The 26625-nt window shown below is 49.5% G+C and overlaps 1 protein-coding gene across 2 annotated transcripts; it reads left to right on the top strand.

Moving 5' to 3' along the window:
* Window positions 1-964: 964 nt before the first annotated feature.
* Window positions 965-25843, top strand: LSG1 (large 60S subunit nuclear export GTPase 1). 2 transcript variants are annotated; one of them, XM_075004224.1, is made up of 14 exons: window positions 965-1492; window positions 2841-2967; window positions 6078-6198; window positions 7721-7807; window positions 8744-8830; window positions 15885-15945; window positions 16549-16725; window positions 18277-18693; window positions 18981-19082; window positions 19474-19619; window positions 19994-20115; window positions 21438-21517; window positions 22149-22322; window positions 23660-25843. In XM_075004224.1, the coding sequence occupies exons 1-14, from the start codon at window positions 1403-1405 to the stop codon at window positions 23837-23839; spliced, it is 1971 nt and encodes a 656-aa protein (XP_074860325.1). In that variant the 5' UTR covers window positions 965-1402; the 3' UTR covers window positions 23840-25843. The 2 variants fall into 2 exon arrangements, with proteins under 2 accessions (XP_074860325.1, XP_074860326.1); XM_075004225.1 differs by lacking the exon at window positions 8744-8830.
* The last annotated feature ends 782 nt before the right edge of the window (window positions 25844-26625 follow it).

Here is a 26625-nt window from a genome sequence, read left to right as displayed (position 1 = left end):
GGGAGTGGGGGTGCAGGAGCGGATTCCGGCCCGGGGGGAGCACACGGAGGGGTGCAGGGTCTGGGGGGCGTGGGGGTGCAGGAGCGGATTCCGGCCCGGGGGGAGCACACGGAGGGGTGCAGGGTCTGGGGGGGAGTGGGGGTGCAGGAGCGGATTCCGGCCCGGGGGGAGGACATGGAGGGGTGCAGGGTCTGGGGGGGAGTGGGGGTTCAGGAGCGGATTCCGGCCCGGGGGGAGGACATGGAGGGGTGCAGGGTCTGGGGGGGAGTGGGGGTGCAGGAGCGGATTCCGGCCCGGGGGGAGCACACGGAGGGGTGCAGGGTCTGGGGGGGAGTGGGGGTGCAGGAGCGGATTCCGGCCCGGGGGGAGGACATGGAGGGGTGCAGGGTCTGGGGGGGCGGGGAGTGGGGGTGCAGGAGCGGATTCCGGCCCGGGGGGAGGACATGGAGGGGTGCAGGGTCTGGGGGGGGAGTGGGGGTTCAGGAGCGGATTCCGGCCCGGGGGGAGGACATGGAGGGGTGCAGGGTCTGGGGGGGCGGGGAGCGGGGGTGCAGGAGCGGATTCCGGCCCGGGGGGAGCACACGGAGGGGCGGTGCCAGAGGCAGGCTGTGGCCGGGGGGCGCTTTGCTCAGGGGCACGGTGAGGCGGACGGCCCGGGCGGTGCGCAGGGAGGGGCGTTGTGCGGCTCGGCCCCGCCCCCAGGAACACCTCTCAGCTCCCATTGGCCAGGCGCGGGCAGCACCGGGAGCTCTCCCCCGCCCTGGTGGTGGGAAACGCTGGGCAGGTCACACCCCGCCCCCCGTCTGACCTTCCCACCGCAGGGCTGGACGGCAGAGGGGCGCCCGGGGAGGGAGGCGGAGCCTGTGGGGGAGGGGGCGGGAGGCGGAGCCCGTGGGGGCGGGGCGCCCGGGGAGGGAGGCGGAGCCTGTGGGCGAGCGGCGCACGAGGGGCTACGAGATGGGGTGGCGCCAGGGGAGGGAGCAGGGAACCGGCCCATCCCGGTTCCGAGGAGGCTGCTCCCCCACAGATCGGTCCCGTGGCGGCCGCCGCGGAGCCGCTGACGCACCGGCCCCATCGGACTCTGGGAGCCCGGAACGCATCGCTCTGGGGACGCGTTTCCGCCGGACACCGTCGAAGCGGACGCAGCCTGGCTCGTCCGGAGCGGCGCCGGGCAGCGCTCTCCGCGCCATGGCCGGGCCCTGCTGGAGCCGGGCAGCCCGGTCTGCTTTCGGACGGAGGGAACACGGGGCTGCGGCTGCTGCGCGTCCCTGATGCTAAGGCCTTTCCCGCGCACTCAGCGGGTTTCCGGTTCAGGCAGTAGCACTTCCGGGGCAGCGACGGCAGCCGGCGGAGGCCAGTAACGGAGAAAAGCGTTTGGGAAGTGGGAGTTGGCGGTGGCGGCATGGGCAAGAAGAGAAGTCCGGGGCTCGGCCGGGCCCTCATCAAGGAGAGGAGCCAGGCCGAGCGGGGCAGCCGGCACGCGGACTCCTGGGTAATGGGCCCTCGCCAGGCTGGGCTACGCGGGCTCCGCTCTCCCGGGGATCCCCTCCCCCCACGAGGACCTCAGACCCCCCCCGGCGCCCCTCCCCCATGGGTGCGGCCCTGGGGTGCGCTGCTTCCGGTGTGCCCCTCCCCCATGGGTGCGGCCCTGGGGTGCGCTGCTTCCGGTGTGCCCCTCCCCCATGGGTGCGGCCCTGGGGTGCTTTCGCCTACGGGGATCTCCTACTGTCCCCTGGGGCGCTTCCTGGGTGCCCTCTTTCGGGTGTGCTCATCCCCCAGGGGGACCTCTCAGGTTTCTCCTGCTCCTCCGTCCCCACGGGGATCTCATACTCCCCCTCCCCCGGTACCCCTCCCCTATAGGGCACACCTGGGGGTTCCCTCTTTCCGGTGTGCCCCTCCCTCCGTAGGGAGCTCCCAGGTGTGTCCTCCTCCCCATGGGGATCTTATGTTCCCACCCACCCGGTGGCACTGCCTGCCGGAGCGCTCTTTCTGGTTGTGCCCTTTTCCCCATGGGACACCACCCCCCAGTACCTGTGTGCTCACAGTGCAGTCTAACTTGTTGACTTGGTAACTTGGGCTACGTCTACACGTGCACCCAACTTCGAAATAGCTTATTTCGATGTTGCGACATCGAAATAGACTATTTCGATGAATAACGTCTACACGTCCTCCAGGGCTGGCAACGTCGATGTTCAACTTCGACGTTGCTCAGCCCAACATCGAAATAGGCACAGCGAGGGAACGTCTACACGCCAAAGTAGCACACATCGAAATAAGGGAGCCAGGCACAGCTGCAGACAGGGTCACGGGGCGGACTCAACAGCAAGTCGCTCCCTTAAAGGGCCCCTCCCAGACACACTTTCATTAAACAGTGCAAGATACACAGAGCCAACAACTAGTTGCAGACCCTGTATATGCAGCACGGACCCCCAGCTGCAGCAGCAGCAGCCAGAAGCCCTGGGCTAAGGGCTGCTGCCCACGGTGACCACAGAGCCCCGCAAGGGCTGGAGAGAGAGTATCTCTCAACCCCCCAGCTGATGGCCGCCATGGAGGACCCCGCTATTTCGATGTTGCGGGACGCGGATCGTCTACACGTCCCTACTTCGATGTTGAACGTCGAAGTAGGGCGCTATTCCCATCCCCTCATGGGGTTAGCGACTTCGACGTCTCGCCGCCTAACGTCGATTTCAACTTCGAAATAGCGCCCAACACGTGTAGACGTGACGGGCGCTATTTCGAAGTTACTGCCGCTACTTCGAAGTAGCGTGCACGTGTAGACGCAGCCTTGGTGACTTGGTGCTCACAGTGCAGTCTAACACCACATCTGCTTCTCGTTGCAGTTACATACAAGTGAGTTAAATGATGGGTATGACTGGAGCCGTCTCAACCTTCAGTCCATCACAGAACAGAGCTCGCTTGAGGAATTCCTTGCAACAGCAGAGCTTGCAGGAACTGAATTTGTGTCTGGTGAGTTTTGCTGTACTAGAGACTCCCGATATGAGGATTTAAATGTAAAAATATGTTTCTGACAGTATTTATAGGCATTAGGGATGTTAAAACTGGAGCAAGCAGTTTTTAAGGCTTTCTGTACATTTTCCCATAAGCTGCTGTAGGATATTGCTGGACATGTGGAATGTGTGTGCACTTGGAGCATTTGTATTTAATACACATTTTTGTGAATGTTCCAGGTATTTGAAATTAGGGGGCTCAAATGGGAATGTAATTTGACTCTTAACTCAAACATTTTCCCATTGTATTAATTACTTTGAGGAAAGCAAATAGATTAGTAGTGAATATTTTAAATTAGAAAAAGTTGTCAAATACATATTAGCTCAGTAATATAGTATTCCACATGCTTAAATATATTGTTTTGAGGGTGTGTCAGGGAGGAGGGAATAGTTAGCTCATAAAAATAGTTGTGGCGGAAGGAAGAGCATTTTTTCTCTAGGTTCCTATCTTAAATACAACCCAGTGAGGGTTTGCAGGAGAAATTCCTGAAGGGAAAAGTGCTAATGTGCCCACATTCAAAAAGAGCAAATGGGGATGACACAGCTAACGTCTGGACATAAACTGGCATCAATCCTGGTTAAAACAATAAGATTACTGTTCTCCAAATTCAGTTGGGATGGGAATATAATTAATGCAAGTTGTGAGGAGAGGCATACTGGGCCAGGCCAAAGGTCCATCTAGCATAATATCCTGTCTGCTGACAGTGGCTGCTACCAGGTGCCCCAAAGAGAATGAACAGAACAGGTAATCATTTAGCACTCATCCTCATTCCACGAGGAAGAAGAGAAATGTCGGCAGAGGGGCTTTTCCTGACATTTGGCCCCATGTAGATGGGTCAAATATCGGGATAGCCTCTCCTGACAGAATTGTTGGCAGGAGATATGCAAATACATTACACAATTTGCACGTTTTTTGCCAACAGATCTCTTCAATCTAGACCACCTCAATGCGTCACTGATAACACCAGTCCTGGAATACTGTGCAGGGGTCCATGTTTTTTAAAGTTTGTCAAAAAATTGGAGCAAGTATAAGAGAGTCACAAAAAGTATTGAGAATTAGAAAAAGTGCCTTATTACGGCATTCACCAACCAATGGGATGTGCCTTCCCCCACCTGTCGGGCAATGGAGGAAGGAGCATCACAGCTCTACTCCTGGTCCTGGCTGTCAGCCCCATGCCCAGGGCCTTAGCTGCTTGCCCAAGCACTGCAGTGGAGCTCCACTCCTGCTCCAGCCTTGACCCCCTGACCTCTGATGTGGTTCGGGGGTGGTATTTGGGGGCCACTCCTATAATGAGAGGCTTAAAAAGCACAAACAGTTTATCAGAAGGGAGAATGAGCATGCCCTTGTAATTGTGTCTGAGTGCCTTTTGAGGGAAAGACTGCTGGGTACGGGAGAGCGCTTTTCTGCAGTAGTGAAAGGCAATGCTCCTTCCTTGTCGGTCATTTCCCATTTTGTATTTGTGCAATTGATTGCTTCTTTGTAAGTGTAGTACTTTTGAATTTGTCTGTTTGAATGTCAGACTAGTGGGTCTTTCTGGCCTTAAGAAATCTATGAAAAATGGTAACTGAAAGTTGTTATCAACTCATATTTCAGGGGCATTTGCAAAGGTTTGCTCTGAAATAGCAACATTCGTGATTTCAATAAAAGTCTGGGGGCAGAAGTGCTCATTTTGAAATACAGCAAACCCTCGACTTAACAGACCAGTTTGGGGAGAGGGCCGTTGTTGTTCCCAAAGTGCAGTTAAATGCCAGGGTTTACTGCCCCCACCAGGCAACCCCCATCTCCTGTTCCATCCCCTCCTCCAAAAACCAAACAAACCTGATTTACCAGACCTGTCACTGGAGGAGCTGCTGGACCCCTGTGTGGCTGGCACCTTGCTGCGCGCGTCTGGAAGCTCTTTGCTGCGTGTGGCTGGAGGCATCCCACTGCACAGCTGGAGCACCCCCGCCATGTGCTGGAAGCACTTCATGCAGGATGCCTCTGGCTGCACACAGTGAGGCGCCAGCCAGGTGAGGGTCCAGCAGCCTGGTGAAGCCACTGCCGCCGGAGCCGCCATGCGCTCCTCTCACCAGAGATGGGGTGCGAGTGTGGTCTTCCCGCATTAACCCCCCATGGCTGTTCTGGTGGAGGAGGTGGTGGCACCTCCAGGCCATGGCAGAGGTAAGTCCCTTTACTTTTTTGGGGGGGGCCTGCGGGGGGGATGCAGACAGATTTAGGATTTCACTGACCCCAGCAGACTTTAGGAACAACGGGGGGCATCCGTTGTTCCCGAAGTCCACTAAATCAGGGTCCATAAAATCAAGGGTTTACTGTAAGTGTACTGTTCGATTTAACACCAGTTGCTAAAAGCTTGGATTAAGCTAACTCAGAGTACGACGCTTTTGTTTAACGTTGAGTCTGTCCACCTGCTGATACCAAAATAACGAAAAACATCTGTTTAAAACCTATTTTGGTTATTTCAGTGCAAGTTTGTGTAGAGTAGGCCTTCTTTGGAATGTCTCATGGTATCAGTCCATCTCCCATGGGAAGCAAATGCATGTCACACATGGAATGTTTGTTTTGCGTTATCTGCAAAGAAACCAGGGGTTGAGTAGGGACCAATCCCTTGTCCCTCTCAGTGAAAGTTGAGGTAGACTAGTAGAGAAGTGGATGTTAAACTTTAACACAGCTGCCATCTGTGCTTTCTACTCTGTTAGAGGACTTCAGTGTTGGGTACTATTCATCTAATACCTTTCTCAAACACTCAATTAGCATGATTAAAGTGATTGTTTTAATAGTGTTGAAATCTCCCCAAAGGACTTAAGCTGTTCTTATTGTAATGGTCAACAATGGAAGTAGCTTCTTTAAAGTGAAACAGCAGCATTCACTGTGTTTGCCCAACTGCACAGTCAAAGTTTCAATTGAGCCTAGCACCAGTTGAATGGTCTGGGGATCAGTAGTTTTCACTGGGCAGGTTTCCTGACAGCTTGGTGTGTAATCCCACCATCCTCATGTGGGCATTCCTTTGTTCTAGCCCAGATGCTAACGCCTGCGCTTACTGAACATCAGGGCTTTTTCTTCATAAACAGAGAAACTGAATATCAAGTTTGTTCCTGCTGTGGGGAGGACAGGTCTGCTGACAGCAGAAGAGACCAAAAATATCCAGAAACTCCACGAGAAAAACAGAAAGTTTCTGTGTATACCGAGAAGGTAAGGTCTGACTCGAGTGCCACTGCAAGGTCCTCTCAGTTGAGCACACAAATTTGCTTTTATGGAGAGCCACAATCCATCGTTATTCTTTGCCACTTTTGTTCTAACATACCAGTTATGTGACAGAAAATAGGCCCCAGTTCCTTTGGGGTACTAGGCACCCCATGAAGTCCATTGGGTGGCAGTGTAACGTATCTGTCCTGGGGCGCAGAGGCCCAGCAGGAGAGCAGTTAGTGGGCTTTTCTTAAGTAAGTGAGGCATGGGACAACTCAAGGTATCATAGTCTGCTTTGGGAATATCCACACTGGAGCTGGAAGCTGGAACTTCTGGCTTGGTAGACATACCAAGCTATCTGTCATTGCATGGGTGGTGGGATGGTCCCACTGCCCCCATACAATTGAACCTCACAGGAAGGCAGTTCTAAGATCATTGAACAACATCTTAAAAGGGTTTTAAGGCTGAGAAAGGTGTGGGTACTGATCTCTGCCACACTAGTTGAGACCAACCAGATAGAAGAGGCTTTTCAACTCAAAAAGATGTGGAGCGAGAGATGAATCTCTCATTCTTAAATATCCTGAGCAACACAGCTCAGGGAACTGGCTTTTTGAATGAGAGATAACGAAGTGCCGTGAAATGCATTTTTAGTGTGCTCATCACTCTTGAAATGTGGAGTTGCTGCTGTGGCACCTCTTGCTGGTCACTCAGGAATTAGCTCAGGCCAGTCTTCCAAACATCCTTTTTCAGCTGTCAACTTGCCCACTGTTACCTGCTATCCATTCTCCATCACTTGTAACGGATCCACACCCTTCCCAGACCACATTACCCTCCTCTCAGTGTGCTGCCCTGGGGCAGTGCCCTCACTCTGGGGTCCTCCTCTCCCAGGGAACCCCAACCCCCTATACCCACCTTGCCTCAGTGACCCACTGCTGGTCATCATCTAGCTGCTACTTCAGGGGCAAACTGCAGTCTGCAACAGCTGCTTACCTTTTGCAAGAGGGTGTGGTGAACCTGCTGCAGCCCTAGTACCCTCAGGCTTTGTTTCAGGCCCTAAAGCCTGGAATTGGGATCAGTCCAGAGCTGCCCAGCCCAGCCTGTCTTTCTCCATCCCTGTTCTGTCTGAGGAAGCCTTGTTAGCTTCCCTGGTGGCTAGGTCCCTTCTGTTCCACAGCTGGAACTAGACGTTCTGTCCTCCTCTCCAGAGCCCCTGTTTATACCGCCCCAATTGGGCCCTAATTGGCAGCTAATTGCCTCAGCTGCTGGCTGTACAGACTCAGCTCTCACCCAGAGCTGAGCTGAATCCTTGTTCCTCCAGTGTGCAGCAGCTGCCCTTCACCAAAGAGAACAAAGAAATATAATACTCACAAGGCTGCTAAAAATACTTACCTCTATGTTAGACCAACAACCAATAAAAGGCCTCTTAGCTGTCCCGGGCAAGTGTTCTTTCTGAGCTTCCTTGTATTGGACAAATATAACTGAGAAAATATTCTAAAACACTGTTTCTTTCAATACATGAACATTCTAGACCCTGCTGGGATAGGGGAACCAGTGCTGAGAAGCTAAAGCAAGCAGAGAGAGAGAGCTTTCTGGAGTGGAGACGGCAGCTTGCTCGGTGAGTGTGCTACTCATGCTTCATGCAACCAGTCAATGAGATTTGGGGAAGGGTGAGTTTTCTATATCCTTGTTAGAAACCTAAGGATGTACGGATCATGTTTTTTCGCTCCTGGTAAATATAGGAAAAGGCCCTTTGTGGTCTGTCACCATTATGATCCTGGCCCCCCCATGTGGTGAGCTTCTGAAAAGTGTCACTGTATGTATTGGTTATATGAGGTTAGGCATTTGGGCCCTGTGTCATAGAATAACAGTGATGTAGGGCTGGATGGTACCTTCAAAAGTGGTGAAGTCCAGTACCCTGTATTAAGTCAGGACCAACTAAACCCGTAACTCGTGTTTACGTACTGCAGGGTTCTCCTTTTTTGCCCCACTCTCACCCCCTCAAAAAAAGGGGCTAGTTTAGAATCCTCTGAGTCTGTGCCCTCAGCTGAGGGCACAATGTCCTGTCCACACCCCTTTAGAGGAGCCTGTCTCTCCAGAGAATGTGCTTCAGGTTTCTGCAGAAAGTGCTACACAAGAGAGATGTGAGGAGCACAGCCCTGATGGGAGCCAAGTTCACTTCCGGCCCAGAGATTAAGCTGCCAGGAATGGACCTCAAATATATTTTTCCCACATGCCAACTAGCTGTGCAGATACTGGGTGTCACAGGGGTAGTATCTTTGATCTGTTCCAATACCCTCACTCTAATGGATGTGGCTTTTGTTTGCTGAGATGAGTTGCCATCACATCATCTATGTACCAATGGCACGAAGACACATCTTCAGGAGCTGAGATCTATTTAGACACCTCACAGAAAGGGCACTTTAATGTTTGGGTCCCTGACTTCTATAGATTCCTCTGTGAGAGGCGAGTGTAGAGTAATTCCAGAGACTTGGTGCTGTGGTCGCTGTCTAACATGATCTGCGTGTGGGGGGTACCCTTTGTTCCTCTCTAGGCTAGAGGAAGAACAGAAACTGATTTTGACCCCATTTGAACGGAATTTAGACTTTTGGCGCCAACTCTGGAGAGTCATTGAAAGAAGGTAACATTTATTAGTTTCTGTGCTGGTGAGGATAAAAATCATGATATTAAAAGAGAGAGAGAGAGAGATTGTTGGATCTTTTGCTTTTAATTTAAATTAGTGTTTTTATTCACATATTGCTGGTACTTTACTCTATTCCCGGGTCATAGTCATAAGTGGCTGATATGGATATCTGTGCTGAACACCTCCAGAGCGTCAATAGCATCCTTCCTGTGAGTACAGTACATACCAAAACATCTGATTGGTAAGCAGATAGCCAGTACAATGTTTGCGGCCAACTCACCTTCCGATATATTGAACTGCCACAGGTCAAGAAAACTGAAATAACCATAGTTTGCAGTCTATAGTCAGTGACTTGTGCTTTGAAGTCCTGAGACAGTGGAGCATTTGAAAGCCAAGGTGAGGTAGAGAGTGGGCTCCTGATCCAGGGCCTCTTGCTGTTCAGAATAAGATGTTATTAACATTGGGGATGTTAATAACAGCCTCTCACGGATTAAAAACTGGTTAAAAGACAGGAAACAAAGGGTAGGAATCAATGGTAAGTTTTCAGAATGGGAAGGGGTAACAAGTGGTGTCCCCCAGGGATGTGTACTGGGACTGATCCTACTCAAATTATTTATAAATGATCTGGAGAAAGGGATAAACAGTGAGGTGGTAAAATCTGCAAATGAGGCTAAACTGCTCGAGATAGTTAAGAACAAAGCATACCGTAAAAAGCTTCAGAAGGCTCTCACAAAACTAAATGATTGGGCAACAAAATGGCAATTGAAATTTAATGTTGTTAAATATAAAGTAATGCACATTGGAAAAACTAATCCTAACTATATGTACAAAATGACGGGGACTAATTTAGTTATAACCACTCGAGAGATCTTGGAGTCATTGTGAATAGTTCTCTGAAAACATCCACTCAATGTACAACAGCAGTCAAAAAGGCAAACAGAATGCTGGGGATCCTTAAAAAACGGATAGAATAAGACAGAGAATATCTTATTACCTCTACATAATATAGCCATGTTATGCCCACATCTTGAGTACTCCATGCAGATGTGGTCGCCTTATCTTAAAAAGATTGGCATTGGAAAAGATTCAGAAAAGGGCAACAAAACAATTAGGGGCTTGGAGCGGTTCCATATGAAGAAAGATTAAAAAGACTGGGACTTGTCAGTTTTAGGAAAAACGGAAACTAAGAGAGGATATGGTAGGGGTCTATAAAATCATGACTGGTGTGAAGAAAACAAATAAGAGTTGTTTACTTGTTCCCATAACATAAGAACTAGGGGTCACCAAATGAAATTAATGAGTAACAGGTTTAAAATGAACAAAAGAAAGGTTTCTTCACACAGTGCATAGTAGACTTGTGGAATTACCTGCCAGAGGATGTTGTAACGACAGGTTAACAGGGTTCCAAAAAGAACTAGATAAATTCACAGAGATTAGGTCTGTTAATGGCTGTTAGCCAGGAGGGGTAAGGATGACGTCCCTAGCTTGTGTTTGTCAGAGGTGGGAAATGGATGACCGGAGGGATCACTTTGATTACCTGTTCTCTTTGCGCCCTCTGGGGCATCTTGCACTGGCCACTGCTGTGGAGACAGGAGACAGGGCTAGACTGGCCTTTGGTTTGACCCAGTCTGTCTGTTCTTATGTAACCTGGCATAGAACAGAAATAATTTTGCTGTTTGCTCTGCTTAGTTGAAACAGGAGAGCTAAGCCCTCTGCCAGTTTAATCTGTCTGCGGCATTGAATTTCATTAGTAATTAACTTTTGCTATTGTATCTCTGATTTTTCCGAAATTGAAGAATACTTCAGCAGCAAGGTCACAGTGATCTGCTCATTTCATAAAGAGCCTCTTTGTGCTGTCTAAGTGTTGAGGGGCTTTGGTTAGTCAGTTCTGATACTGTCAGAAACACGCTCCTTTGTGTGTGCCCTTACATCTGGCATCCAGACGTTGCACATGTTTAGACAGTGGTGCTGTTCTGCACAAATCTGCAGGCCCTCTTTGGAGCTCAGTTTTGTGATCTAATTCTACAACTTGATTCTGAGAGAAACCTGTTCTACTGTCCAGTCCACCTGCCTGGCAATACTGGTTTGCTCACTATTATGCATTTCCTACACATGTTTAGTTCAGTCTAGTTCAAAAAAGAGCTAGATAAATACATGGAGGACAGGTCCATCGATGGCTATGAGCCAGGGTGGGTGGGAGTGGTGTCCCAGCCTCTCTTTGTCAGCAGCTGGAAATGGATGGTGGGAGAGAGATCACTCAGTGATTAGCTGTTCAGTCCCTCTGGGGCATCTGGCACTCTCCACTGTTGGGAGACAGGATTCTGGGCTAGATGGGGCTTTGGTCTGACTCAGTATGGCTGGTCTTATGTTCTTACTGCCAAAAGTCTCCAGCAGTTGGACCTCTGCCATTTCCTTTTTCTTCCTATACACTGTCCTAATGCATTGCTATCAGGATGATACGCTGCTTTTGTTATTCCTGTCCCATCCCCATGCCACTCGTTGTATGATTTGTCTGTGGCTGGCTGGCCGGCCCTGCCTTCAGCATTGCTGGTAAGTTACCTCTGTGCGATGTCTAATGGACTCTCCACATCATTTTGTAACTTTAGCTCTAGTCATGAAATTCCCCACCAGACAGTCTCAGCATTGAGATGAACCCTGTGTGCAGGGTCTCACCTACTTGTCATATAGGTGGTCATGCACCCTCCTCTGCTGGCTCAGCAGAATGTTAGGATGGGGTCCAGACACCCAACCCTCCGTGGGCTGTAAGCTTCCCTGGCTCCCTGCAGGTTGCAGCACTGTTTCCTACACATGTGTTCCTGGTACATTTCCTGAGCACAATTGCTGTGCAGGTGGATGACCAGCTGACCTTGAACTCTCCATGTGATGTTGTGGACAAAGAAGGTAATGAGATCTGGAATGTGTACACAGCGAACCTGGAGTAGGAATGGAAAGGGGATTTTTTTTTTCCCCCTCTGTATTTGGCATTGGTGCAGCTGCTGCTGGAATCCTGTGTCCAGTTCTGGACTCAGAATTCAAGCAGGATGTTGATAAACTGGAGGGATCAGAAAAGAGTGCTTAGAAAACCTGCCTTATCATGATAGACTCAAAGGGCTCAATCTTTTTAGCCTAGCAAAGAGAAGGTTGAGGAGTGACTTCATTGCAGTGTAGAAGTATCTACATGGGGAAGAAATATTTAATAAAGGGTTCGTCCGTCTATCAGAGACAGGGCTAACATGATCCAATGGCTGGCATATGACACTAGACAAGTTTTTTACAGTGGGAGTAGTTAAACATTAGAACAGTTTACCACTATCACACTACATTCTCCATCACTGACCATTCATGGAGGATAGGTTTATCAAGGACTGTTAGCCAGGACAGGTAGAAATTTGTCCACAGCCTCTGCTTGTCCGAAGATGGGAATAGGAGATGGGGAGGAGTCACCTGATGAAAGTGGAAGGCAGCTTAGGTGAAAGTGATCATGAAATCATAGAGTTCACACTTTTTAAGGAAGGGTAGAAGGGAGAATAGCAAAACAGAGACAATGGATTTCAAGAAGGTGGATTTTGGTAAACAAAGAGCTGGTAGGTAGGGTCCCATGGGAAGCTAAACTGAGGGGAAAAAAACAACTGAGGAGAGTTGGCAGTTTTTCAAAGGGACATTATTAAGGGTCCAAAAACAAGCTATTCTGCTGCGTAGGAAATGTGGCAAAAGACTGCCTTGGCGTAATGAGGAGATCTTCCATGATCTCAAAATAAAAAAGGAATCATATAAAAAATGGAAACAAGGACAAATTACAAAGGATGAATATAGGAGGAATGCAGGGGCAATATTAGAAAGGCAAAGGCACACAATGAGCTCAAATTAGCTACAGGCATAAAGGGAAACAAGAAGACTTTATAAATACATTAAAAGCAAGAGGAAGACCAAGGACAGGGTAGGCCCATTGCTCAGTGAGGAGGGAGAAACAGTAACTGGAAACTTGGAAATGGCAGAAATGCTTAATGACTTCTTTGTTTCAGTCTTCACTGAGAAGTCTGAAGGAATGCCTAACATAGTGAATGCTGGTGGGAAAGGGGTAGGTGTAGAAGATTAAAAAAAGAACAAATTAAAAATCACTTAGGAAAGTTAGATGTCTGCAAGTCACCAGGGCCTGATGAGAAATGCATCCTAGAATACTCAAGGAGCTGATAGAGGAGGTATCTGAGCCATTAGCTATCATCTTTGGAAAATCATGGGAGACAGGAGAGATTCCGGCAGACTGGAAAAGGGCAAATATAGTACCCATCTATAAAAGGGGAGTAAGACCAATGTAGGAAACTACAGACCAGTCAGTGTAACTTCTGTGCCAGGAAAGATAATGGAACAAGTAATTAAGGAAGTCATCTGCAAACACTTGGAAGGTGGTAAGCTGATAGGAAACAGCCAGCATGGATTGGCTAAGAACAAATCATGTCAAACCAATCTGATAGCTTTCTTTGATAGGATAATGAGCCTTATGGATAAGGAAGAAGCGGTAGATGTGGTATACCTTAGACTTTAGCAAGGCATTTGATACAGTCTTGCATGATATTCTTATCAATAAACTAGGCAAATGCAACTTAGATGGGGCTACTATAAGGTGGGTGCAAAACTGGCTAGATAACCGTACTCAGAGAGTAGTTATTAATCGTTCTTAATCCTGCTGGAAAGGTATAACAAGTGGGGTTCCGCAGAGGTCTGTTTTGGGACCGGTTCTGTTCAATATCTTCATCAACGATTTAGATATTGGCATAGAAAGTACGCTTATTAAGTTTGCAGATGATACCGAGCTAGGAGGGATTGCAACTGCTTTGGAGAATAGGGTCAAAATTCAAAACGATCTGGATAAATTGGAGAAATCATCTGGGGTAAACAGGATGAAGTTTAATAAAGACAAATGCAAAGCGCTTCGCTTAGGAAGGAACAATCAGTTTCAGACATACAGCATGGGAAGCGACTATCTAGGAAAGAGTATGGCAGAAAGGGATCTAGGGGTTATAGTGGACCACAAGTTAAATATGAATCAACAGTGTGATGCTGTTGCGAAACGAGCAAACGTGATTCTGGGATGCATTAACAGGTGTGTTGTGAACAAGACATGAGAAGTCATTCTTCCGCTCTACTCTGCGCTGGTTAGGCCTCAGTTGGAGTATTGTGTCCAGTTATGGATGCTGCGTTTCAAGAAAGATGTGGAGAAATTGGAAAGGGTCCAGAAAAGAGCAACAAGAATGATCAAAGGTCTAGAGAACATGACCTAAGAAGAAAGGCTGAAAGAATTGGGCTTGTTTAATTTGGAAAAGAGAAGATTGAGGGGGGGACATGGTAGCGGTTTTCAGGTATCTAAAAGGGTGTTATAAGGAGGAGGGAGAAAACTTGTTCTTCTTGGTCTCTGAGGATAGAACAAGAAGCAACAGGCTTAAGCTGCAGCAAGGGAGATTCAGGGTGGACATTAGGAAAAAGTTCCCAACTATCAGGGTGGTCAAACACTGGAATAAATTGCCTAGGGAGTTTGTGGAATCTCCATCTCTGGAGATATTTAAGAACAGGCTAGATAAGTGTCTATCAGGGATGGTCTAGACAGTACTTGGTCCTGCCATTGGGGCAGGGGGCTGGACTGGATGACCTGTCAGGGTCCCTTCCAGTCCTAGTGTTCTGTGATTCTATTCTATGATTCTACTTGTTCTGGTCTTTCCCCTGGGATGAACACCTGGCGTTGGCCACTATCAGAAGACGGGACACTGGTCTAGATGGGCCTTTGGTCTGGCCATTCTTATGACCATTTTAGAACAAGGATTGGCTGTTTTTCTGAAAGATCTGCTCTAGGAGTTGTTTTGGAGAGGGTTTTTTCCCCTGTACTGTGCAGGAGCTCAGAGTAGATAAGCACAATGGTCCCTTCTGGTCTTGGAACCCAGGAACTCCAGGATTCAGCATTTTCATCGCGACAACTTCCTAATACCAGATATAATTCATAAATTGCACAGGTGGGTCCCCCAGATCATCACACCAGCAATCAATATTTAAAATGTTCTGCTTCTAGAAGTGTGAGCTGAATCTATAGTATTGGATTTGAAGATGGAAGAGGGAGACAGAGACCTGGATGCCAGTGATATCTCTGACATAAATGGTAGTTGCTTTGGAGAGCAATGAGTCTTACTCATATTCATTATGGTAAACTGCTCAGTGGTTCCCAAAGTCACACTGGCAAGGACTCTGTGCATGAGTCAGTGTTTGGAGGAGGTGTGACTCTTGAGATTAGCTGGGCTTATCCTGAGTGATTCAGCTCTGGGTCTTTGTCTTCTCTCTGCACTGTGCTTGGCAGCCATCAAGTTTATATGGCAGTCTGTGTTAGCAGACCTGTCTGTGGTCTAAGGGGAATGATTAGGATATTGACAAGAATTACTGTAATGAGTCCCAGCTAAATTGCTCTGTGTCCCTCAGGAAGGGGTTGCATACATCTTTCTCCAGTCCAGTAACAGGCCATGCTGTTTCTCTGCAGAATACAAAGTGGATCCTGATTGCTCTCCCTGGGTGCCTAGGTGTACTGAAAAGCCTCTCTGATTCTCTGTCCCCAGCAGTGCTATTACAGGGAGAGGCCATGAGCAGTGGGAGATGCACTTCAGTTTGGTACCAGTTCAGAGAAGATGACTTTTGTGGAAATTGTAAGCTGGCTGTCAGGGAAGGACTGGTATTCAGCAGGGGAATATTTCCCAGGGGTAGATCAATCAGTGTGGCTTGCCCAATGGGAATGAAACTGCTACCCCTTTCCAAATAACTGATTGCGTTAGAGGAGAACTAGCCACCAAAGTCTGGAAGGAGCTGAGATACTTTCTAACAATGGCAGTCCTTTGACATGAGTTGGCATGTCCTGGGTCAGTGCAGGGGTTTAATGGCACTAGTCAACACAATGGATGAGTGGAATTCTATCTCTTAAGATTGCACTGAAGAGAAACAATAACCATGTGGTGCAGTGCTCTGTAGTTTCCTTCATGGTAATGAAGCAGCACGTGCTTAATGGCTTTTTATTTTGCAGTGACATTGTGGTTCAGATAGTAGATGCCAGAAATCCTCTCCTGTTTAGATGCCAAGATCTGGTAAGTTAAATGAAGCAAATGTACTTCTAAGCTGCTGTCCTTGTCTCCGTGCTCACTGTGACAGTATATAAGTTCATATACAGTATAATTATATGGGTTATACCGCATACAAAGGTGTGTGTCTCTAATATACTCATCTCAACATCAGTGTAGAATCAAAAAACGAGTGGATTACTTTTGTCCTAAAGCTGTAAAAGAACTATTGGGAATTACAGAAACAGCAGCCCTTCCATAGAAGTCTCTGCAGTAAAATATCGTGCAGCAACAAAATGGCAAACTTGATAAATAGAGAGCCAGCTTTGGGACTGTACTTTAAGGTCTGGAGTCCTTCTGTGCCACACCTGTACGAGTAACTAGAATTTGTTGTGTATGTGCCTGGTCCTTTGTGCTGCAAATATCCTCTTTGTGCAAGTGGTCCCTGTGGCTGCATTTGCAAACCAAACAGGTAGCTGTGTGTGGGGGCCAGAGCAAATCAGGTCCTAGTGGTGGAATTGTTGGTGAGCCCACCTAAGTAAGCTGAAGTGGCCTGATTTTACTGTACTTCATGCTGGAGTGCAGCCGTTTCCAAATCCAAATCCTGTCTAGTCCTTTTTTATTCTTCAGGAATGTTACGTGAAGGAAGTCAGCAGTGACAAAGAGAACATCATTCTGATGAACAAGGCAGATTTGCTGAGCAAAGAGCAGCGCTTGACGTGGGCACAGTTCTTTGAAAGAGAAGGCGTGAAAGTTGTGTTTTGGTCAGCCTTGGCAGAAGGCCTACGGCTGAATGCCGACGTTAAGGTAACTTGGTGTGGGCGAGTGTCTGGTGAGTTGTGAAGACTGAGACTTGCCTTTTGCTTGTAATTGAACTCTTGAGAGAGGGAAAATACCCTCTTCCTTAGGGAAGACTGTCTGCCCTGCCTTGCTGTAGTGCAGGGTGTGGTACCCATCATGTGTATGTGCCACCCCTGGAAGTACACTAGACATCTCTGGGGGTACATGGCAGAGATGGAAGAATGATGGGTTTTATTATTAATTATGTTACTTATGGCATTTGGTAAGAGGTTACTCAGACAAAGCCTTAAAACTGGGGGTATTTGTTATATAAAAATATGGGAGTTACTGTATTTCAGGGTGTGCAGTGAGAGCGCAGATGCTGACGTACAGAGCCATCACCTCCTATTGCCGTCCTGCCTGGATTCAATTGCCCAGTAACTGTCCATTGTAACTGAGCGTATGACTGGGGGCAGTGGTCTGCTTGTATGCATCGCACTATAACAATGTCTGTACTTAACGGCAAGGTATGGACAGATGGCCGAAGCGAGCTAGGTTTAAGAAGAGTATGCAGAGTAATGGTGAAGAGAAGGGTGGGGGTATGTGGGCAGCTGGTGGACCTGGAAGGGGGCATGCTGTGAGAAGAGAACCTCTGCGCAGTCACTAAAGAGCATTGCAGTGGCAGATAGAGACGTGGGTGGGAAGCTGTAGTGAAATGGCGTAACGCATCCCTTCAGTTAATTTAGCACAGCTCTTCCAGTCCTGCTTCACAACAAATGAAACAATTGCTGAGCAAAGATGTGAAGCTGCTAGAGGAAGACATGCAGCAAGCGCCCAGCCCTCAGGCTGCTGCAGAAACGGGAGTGCAGAGGGGGTTATTGGTGATCTACGGTACCCATGTAACCCCCGTCTGGGTGGCAAGGGTTAAATCTGGCTGGATGGTTGTCCAGGACAGGCAGGGCTTCCAGTTCTCTTCTGAGCGCTAACGTGGAGGTGACATGTGACACATCACCTTCATATTGGTGCACATAACACAATTCATGTGGCTGGAGTGGGATCAAGAGGTTTTGAGTGTGGGGGGTGCAGAGTGAGGGCTCTGGCTGCCGGGGGCTGAGGTTGAGTGGCTCAGGGTTGGGACAGAGGGTTGAGGAGTAGGCTCTGGGATGGGGCTGGCTATGCGGGGGTTGGGGTGCAGGAGGGAGGCATCAGATGTGGGGAGGGGTTGGGGTGCACAGTGGGATATAGGTTTGGGGCTAAGGTGTGAGCTTTGCGATAGGGCCAGGGATAAGGGTTTTGTGGTGCAGGAGTGTGCTCAGGACTGGAGGTGAGGGGCTCAAGGTGGGGCAGGGAGGTTGGGCTTGGGCTTACCTGGGCAGCTCCAGGCTGTGGCCATTGGGGAGGGGCTCCCCCCCGCCAGCCCCAGCAGCTTCAGGACTTGGGGAGGGGCATGGGGCTTGCTGGAAGCTGCGGCTGTGCAGCTTAGGGGGTACATGAGTACACTAATCATTTCCCCACAGCATGGCTGCTTTTACACTCTGCTGTCTCTGGTCCATTCATGAAACTCTCATTCTTTTCCAGGGACTAGAAGTGGGGGTGATAGCAGAGGAGGCGAGTGACTCCGAGGAGGGCAGGTCCAGTGATGAAGAGGATGGAGCCCTGCGGAGTGGTGCAGAAAGCACAGGGCTGGGTAACTCTCAGCACCTGGAAAGCCGCGTGCTCCATAGTGATAACACTGACAGTGAAGAATATGAGGACTGTGAGGAGGATGCCTGGCAGACCTGTTCTGAAGATGATGGTGAGGGAGGCATGAATTCCAATAACCCAAGCTGCATGGGAAGCAAGACTTTTGGGGTGCTAGAGCAAAGCCCAGAGCCAGTGCAGAGCAGACACGTCCGGAACGTGAGCCAGTTGGTACGCAGAAATGAGCTGCTGGAGATATTCAGAACGATACACACTGGGAAGAAGGTGAAGGAGGGAGAGGTCACAGTAGGGCTGGTAAGTTGAAGCTTGTACTTAAAATAGACTAACGTGGCCCAAGTGCTTTGCACCAGGAAATGTACGCTTGGCCAGAGAGCCAGCTTCACACGGGGACAAGAGCTGCAAGTGGAATCAGGGCAGATTCAAAGTGTGGATTCATTTTAAGCACCGCAGTCTTTCAGCTTTCTACTGTGCAACTTTCAAACGGCACTTAGATTGATGGGTACCACCTGTGCCAAACCTCTGAAAGCTGCTTAACAGTGACTTGATATGACCGTGTTGTCAATCTGCTCTCTTCCTTCTAGGTGGGTTATCCTAACGTTGGTAAGAGCTCAACAATCAACACGATCCTCGGGAACAAGAAAGTTTCTGTGTCTGCCACACCAGGTCACACAAAGCACTTTCAGGTATTAGTGTGGGGCTGCAATTTCAGTCACCTGGTGGCTGAAGAAACCTTCATTGCAAGGTGGCTTGTCCATGAGACAGAAACTGGGAGGTCTCAGAAATCTGATGTGAATGCTGTGTATTGTTTTGACCACAGTGCCAGTCACTTTCGGAGTGTCTGGTCAAACTTGCTGGCTGGAGTTCTCAAGTGGTTTCGTAGTGTTAATGAGCTTAGAGAGCTTCTGTCATGGTGGAAATATTGTGGAGTTTCTGCTCAAATCTTTGCCTCTGCTTGCTTATTATTTTCCTCTCTCCTGACTTTATGACTGTGATTTTTCTGTCTTTTGTTTCCTCCCCTGGCTTGGAACGACCACTGGCTGCTCTTAGTGCCCTAAGTTGTTCTGTTCCTTGTAGACGCTGTATGTGGAGCCTGGGCTGTGTCTCTGCGACTGTCCTGGTCTGGTGATGCCATCCTTCGTCTCTACAAAGGCAGAGATGATATGCAGTGGAATTCTGCCTATAGACCAGATGAGGGACCATGTTCCACCTATCTCTCTAATATCCTTTGCTTGGCATTTGGAAGTGTACTTGCCCGTATGTTGTGGCATGTAGTAACACTTGGATGTGAAATGTGCAGTATGCTAACAGGAGCGAGCTGAGGCTGTCTGGCTATAGTTATTGAAGACAGTGGAGTTGCCAAAGGGATGAAGACGACCTGTGTTTCTCTTGTCTTCTGCTTTTGTTCTTTTAAGATAGGCACCAGTGTGGAGGCACGTGGGTCTTTCCCATTTCAATCTCTGTAATCAAATCGGAAAGTTGTTCTTTACTCTTAAAAGTGAGGTTGTCTTCCTGAGTAACCTAGAGTAACTTTCACCTGTGCAGCTCATGCATGCATAACAGAACTCAACCTGTGGCTTCCTTCACTAGCTCACATTTGCCAGCATATCCCACGACATGTTTTAGAAGCAACCTATGGGATAAACATCATACGCCCCAGAGAAGATGAAGAGCCAGATCGCCAACCAACATCTGAAGAGCTGCTAACAGCATATGGATGTGAGTAACAGTGCATCTGAATCCAACCTCTGCAATACTGTTAGCCACCAAAGCATAGGATAAAATTCAGTTTTACCCTTGGGTGTCTCGGGTCCTAAAACCATCTCTCCTGGAGGCCATGTGGAGATGGCTGATCCTCTGTGTGTGTTTTACTCCTGGGGGAAGTCTGTGCCAAAAATGATGTGCACTTTGTTTTACAATTCTGCACGTTTTGTCAAAATAACAATATAACCATGCCAGTTTCAATTATTTTGGATTTTTTTTTCAAATTCCTAACAGCAAGCCTGTCTGTAACAATATAGACAACAAAGCCATCCCCCAGCGGCAGCAGGTTAAAGAAACCCCTACAATGGCACAGTGCCTGTTTCTCTGTTATGCTTTTGTTGGGTGCCTCAGCCTGGGTGTGTCACACATACCAGCTGTCCCCATCTTGGTTGGGGGTGGAGAGATCTGCCCCTCTGACTTCAAACACCCCTACGCCCCCTGCCTTCTGGGGCCCAGCTGTCTCTGCCTGCCTTGTTCTGCCCAGCCTGGGGATCCGGGGGGAGCAAGAGAGTTCGAGGCTGAGTCCTGGAGTTGTATGGAATTTCCTGCATTGCGAACTGCAGCCTCTCAGCCCCCATTTCCCTCAGCAGTGTCCAGTATTTGCAAGCCAGAGAGTCCAGCTCTGCTAGGTCCAGCAGCCCCTCAGCATAAAATCTGCAGAGAGAAATGAAATTCTGCATGGAGCAGTGATGCATAATTCCCCAGGGGGTTTGTTCTGCTTCGCAAATGTGCTTCCTGCAGATGTGATAGCACCAGTCAGAGGGTATTTACCAGAAACATACCTATCTGAATGGTACCAGCCAATGAACTTGAACTTGGGAGTTGGTTTGGGATGTTCATCTTATTAGGTGCCTGACGCCAACACTCCTTGAATCAGTCAGCAGAGTCAGTCTGAGCTAAATGCAGCAGCTGTTCCCTTTTCTCAGGACTGAATGTACTCCCCGACAGGTTTAATCTTCTCTAGCCTGGCAGTGACTGGATTTGGGGGTTGTCAAATCTCTTCATTTCTTTGGGACTAGAATGCTTCTTGATGCCTCGTGCAATCAACAGGTTTCCCTGCCCCTGGGCACAGTTTTCATCTCCCATTCCCTGCTCGTCCCAACAAGCCTAGCATCTTAATGAGCTCTGGAGAAGACATAGTCTGTTCTTTGAAAGAAAGGCCGGCACTAGTCCTAGCAGTGTCTGTTGTTCAGCTGTTGGTCTCTTCCCTTGGTAGACCGTTCAGAGTCAGCTGTAACTCGTCTCTGAGTTGTAACCTTCTGCTGCCTTTCTCCCAGATATGAGAGGATTTATGACAGCACACGGGCAGCCGGACCAGCCAAGATCAGCTCGTTATGTGTTGAAAGATTACGTCAGTGTAAGTGCTCGCTTCCACTGCTGCCTACCGTGCCTGAGCAGCTCTGCCTTTGGAGGATGAAGGGCTGCAATACAGTGAAGTGCTTCTTGACAGGATTCTGTAATCTGGGCTTTTTATTTTCAATCACCAGGAGCCTGGGAAGGGATGGGCTCGCTCAGTCAGTGTCCCTTAGAAAGGGGGCTTTGTGTGTGATTCTAGACGGTTCATGCAAGCTGAACAGCAGAGGGTATCTGCAGCACACACAGCACCCAGCTAGAAAGAGCGCTTGCTGCAGTTAGTGGGCCAGGTGCTAGCCGCCTTATTGCTGCAGTGCCCCAACCTGGACAATAACAATTCTTGGCCCTTTTATCTTCCCCCTCGCTGCCTGATCCAGAAGGGCTTTCATGGCACTGCTGGGATGTTTGTTTTGTACCCATCTGGCAAAATGAAATGTGCGTGAGGGACTTGCCAAAAGTGAGAGCGAGGTTGGGCAAGAGTTGGAACAGAGTCCTGGCAGTTTGCAGCTCCTAGCCACTAGACATAGCTTTGCTTTCTTAGCTTTTTGGGGTCCTCTCTTGCCCTCCTGGGGCCTGGCTGTGAGTTTCTTGCCGTGAAGATGAAAGCCAGTTTTCATCTTGTTTTGTTTTAACAGGGTAAGTTGCTGTATTGCCATCCTCCTCCTGGCATTGACCCAAAAGACTTCCAGAACCAGCATGAAAAATATACACAGCACAGAGTTATGCAGGGCAATGCTGAAATGAAGCCAGCAAAGAATCAGAAAGCAAAACAAATTGAAAATGTGGTGGACAAAACCTTTTTCCACCAGGTAAGTGCTGGAGTAGTTGCCTCAGAGACACACCCTCTGCACCTGGGATCCGCGATCAGTAGCTCTGCCCATGGGGCTACAGGTGCATTTCTCCCCACCTCGCACCATGAGTGATGTTTGCATAGTGCTGTCTCATCCAACCACCCTCAGTTCCTTCTCAGGTGCTGTTGGGTGGATGGGGGGCGGAGAGGGCTGACAGAACTGCCAGGCCCCTGGACCAGGTGGAGCAGGCCAGCTTAGTGCTCCCAGGTGGGGTGGGACTGGGGTTAGCCTCCCCCAGCCAGCCCTTCAGCGGGGTCTGGAGTACGCCGTGTGGGACACAGGAACCTTTTGAATGGCTGGGGTCTGGGGCAGTCACCTCCTTTGCCCCACCTGTCAGCAGGCGAGTGGTTGGGTCTGGAGCCCTGAACAGGGCCCTTCAGAGAGCTGTAGCCTTAGTGACAGATGTGTTTCTGGTATAACTTTTTGTATTTTTGCCATTCCCTTCATTTTTCTACGCCTGATTTTAAAATGAATAAATCTGGTGAGCTGTCTCCCGCTCCCTGCTATTCGTTAGCTTAGCATAGTTTCTCTTCCTACGCCCTTCACAGTCTGGAAGCTCTTCCTTCTTGGGGGTTAGCACGTATGTCCTGGGTTCAGGAGGTGCCTCTCATCGTGAAAGCGTCCCTGCGGGTGGCAGTCACTCCTGGGGCATCTGTAGGCTCGGGGCGGGACGTGTCTCTCAGAAGTGTACCTGCTGCCTCAAATGAAAGGCTTGGCTCAGAAAGGGCCAAGAACTGAGGCTAAAACTTCCACTAATGGACAGCTCTCTGTGAGCAGCCTCAGGCCCAGCTCTCCTGTGCACTGATCGCCACCGGCGCATTTGTCAGCAGACCCTCATTCACCCCGCAGCACCAAGCGAAAATCCACTCTCTCCTGCCACGGTGAAAAGAGGGCCACTAGCTAACCCACCAGGGAGCCACCTCAGAGAGAGGCATCCCTGTGAGGTCGGCATCGTCAGAGGTGAGACTTAGCTCCTGCCCCGTCAGAGCACCTCCAGCACTGGTGCTGAGGGGAGGCAGGACCACAAACAGAGAGGCCGTTCTTCTGCACTGAGCAGGACTCAACAGGAATTTTGAAATCAGTAGCACCTGCCTCACTAAAATGACATTGAGTGTCACTGAGCAAGCCCTGGATGATGTAACCATCAGCTCCCTCTACTGGCTGCAGCTATGGAGGCACCTCGTAAGACCAGGGTTGGCTTACATCTGAGGCTAAAAGTTTTAGGTTGTCATTTAATCTACAGTTACCTTGTTCTGTGCTCAGGTTTGCAAATATTTATTTATTTATTTTCCCAGGAGAATGTCCGTGCTCTGACAAAAGGGTTCCATACTCTGTTGGGATACAAACCTGGCAGTGGGCTTGTGTCTGTGGCTGCATCCAGCTCTGAGAATATCCGAGGAAAGCCCTGGAAAAAACATGGGAACAAAAACAAAAAGGAGAAGGTCCGCAGGATCACCAAGCACCTGGAGGCTTAGCTGTGGTGTAGCCCCAGGGGCTTGCTGCCAGGTTTGAGACCACAGCGTGTTGTAGATGTTATGTGCACACTGAAGCCAGAAAGGATAAACGCACATTAGCTTTTCATACTGGAAATCGGGTTGTGATACAGGCTGCATGGAGCAGGGGTGTATGGTCAGACTCTGCTACTCCGTGTCCCTTCCTTCTCAGAGAGAAGCCAAGCTCCCTGCTAGTCAGCAAAGAACTCATCGGTCTCTCCAGAAAGCAAGTCAGTGTGGGCACATCTGACTGCTCCTGAAAAATCAGTCATTTTTTGCACAGAATGGATGGAGTCATTTAGGATCATGCCTAGCTTGCGAAGAACCCCTGTCTTATAACTGCAGAGGGCTACACAAACACCCAGACAGCTGATGGAGAAGTTGAATAATTGACTCTTATTGGCTAAAGCTAGTCATATTTGAGACACTTTCATCTGTCTCCTTTTGTATGTGTTCTGACAAATTCTGGCAGAACATAACTCAAAGCTCCAAATGTTGAGTCTTGTGGTGTGGTTTTTTGCTCCTTAGTTCTGGGACCGGGAATGGTCCCTCTCCAGGCTACTTGCTTGGCCAGGGGAGCATTCAGTAGAGTTTGTCTCTGGGAACTTGTCTTCCAGTGCACTGGCTGAGTAAAGGGTTAGAGAGTGAGCTGGGACTCAACATGCTAGGGGAAGGGAATGCAGCTTTTGTTTCCCTGATGTTCCGTTGGTTGTGGAGTTAACAGTTCCAGACATTTTTCCACTGACCTCCTTAAAACAGTCTGCCTCTGTGCAAGTCTCTTTGGCGCCTACCCTGTCCCTAACTGGCATGAGGTTGATATTCTGCAAGTGGCCACGTCTTACTGTGTCTCATCTAAGATCTGGTGCTGTGTAGACGTTGGATACAAAACATGCAGTAATGGAAGCTCCACATATAGCTCAGACTGATGAGCTCCTGTTAGTGAGCTGCAAAGCCAGCCACAGCTGTGAGCAGTTTCTGCCCTGAGCTGGGTGCACGTAGCTCCCTTGAGGGCAGAACGCACTCTGCAGAGCTGCCAGACTGAGCTGGGGGGCCCGCATGCACACAGGGTGGTGGGAGCTGGGAGCAAATACTGGGCTGTTTTATTTAGTTGTAAAACCAGGGCCGTTCTGTTCCACAGTATAAGTGGGAATGGTCAGCATTCCTCTGTCATTCTTACAACCCATCCATGCCCTGGCCTCCTGGGCTCTCCGCTCTTGTGGAGTGGGCAGACCGATGGCCCCCTGCCCTAGCCAGACGAAACGGAGAGCTCAGGGGCCCTCTTGTCAGCACCACCTGCCTTCCCTGGCCTGCTGTCTGCCTAAGTGCTGCATTTTACTGGTTCTCTGGCATTTCAGTCAGCCTCACTGGGAACAAATGAGCTTGTGGTAGGAGATTCTGACAGGTCAAAGGCCCTTCTGCCTCAGCTAACACTTGTCTTGCACTGGGACTCACACAGTTACCACAGGGAGGGCGATGAACAAAGCCTGATGTTTGGATTATATACAGATCTGGTTTGGTTTTGTTTAACACCCGCGTCTGGCGACTGGTTCCAGCAGAGCAGCACCGCACATCTGAGCAATTGGGGTGAGGTAGCTGGTCAGTGCGATGGCATTTTGTCTATTTTCACAGGCTGAACGCTGCTGGACAGTCACTGTCAATGTATATTTGAAAATACACGCAGGGGGTGTCCCTGTCAGTCTGTAGCTTCATGAAAACCAAGCAGTCCAGTAGCACCTTGAAGACTAACACTTTTATTTATTAGGTAATAGTTGGTAAAATTAGGTAACATACATGATTACTGAGCTCCAAGAGGCTGAAATACACTTGGCCGCTTGGGGGGCAAGTTACAGACCATCGCCAGCCTAGCTGGAGCTCTGCGTAGTGGACAGATCAATGCAGCATGCAAGAGGCCAGATTACAGGGCAGGACATTGTCACTGGTAAACTGAAGGAATGTGATGTCTTTGTTTTCCACTGGAGCAGCTCAGAAAATGGGGTGAGGCGATTTCCATAAAAATAATTCAGCTGTTTGGAGAAAGTCTTGTTTGCGTTGTTGCCATGAAGTATCGCTGGTGTTGTCAGCTGGATGCTGTGGGTCTAAAGGCTGGCGGGCTCCCCTGCCTCTCCTAGGAAACAGTAGTTTCCTGTTGCTACTTGAGCCTCAGTGCAGCCCCAGGGAGAGGTTTTGCTTTCAGGCCTGCTGGGGTTAGCGGAGTTACTCTGGATTTACACCAGGGCACAGGAGCAGTCTCCCCCAGGAGTGCGAGCTAGGGCAGTCTTAGGACATGGCTTGTTAGGGTCAAAGAGGGGACTCTGCTAATCTCCCCAACAGGAAGTGACCCGCCTCAGCACTGGCTCTCGCCGACTGGAGATAACGTAACAATGCTGATAAAATCCACACGGCCCTGAACTCCAGAGCACCGTGACCCTGGGCTGCTACAGACCAGCCGGGGGGTGGCACTGCCAGCGCTGGGTTGGTCTTGTGGCACCTAAGTATTGTAGGAACAGAGACAGCTCCTGTGGGGCCAGGGGAAGTGGGTCTGCAGGCCTGTTCCTGGGCAGACAATGGCTCCTGGCCTGGTGAAAAGAGAGGTGTCCAGCTCAGCTCGGCGGAGCTGGGAGTCGCTTTGTCTCAGTCCATCCAGCTGGCAGCTGTGGGAGACGCAGAGCTGGCATGTCTGCCCCCCAGTAAGTGCTTGCAGGACTCTGAGGGTGCAGGCACCACGGAGCGAGCTTCACACCTGTGGGTTTGCTCAGGGCCAGGCAGGC

The sequence above is a fragment of the Carettochelys insculpta genome, chromosome 10, assembly GCF_033958435.1.
Source record: "Carettochelys insculpta isolate YL-2023 chromosome 10, ASM3395843v1, whole genome shotgun sequence".
In the NCBI taxonomy this organism is placed as follows: domain Eukaryota; kingdom Metazoa; phylum Chordata; order Testudines; family Carettochelyidae; genus Carettochelys; species Carettochelys insculpta.
The sequence above is the reverse complement of the archived record's forward strand: the minus strand, read 5'-3'. Positions and strand labels throughout refer to the sequence as shown.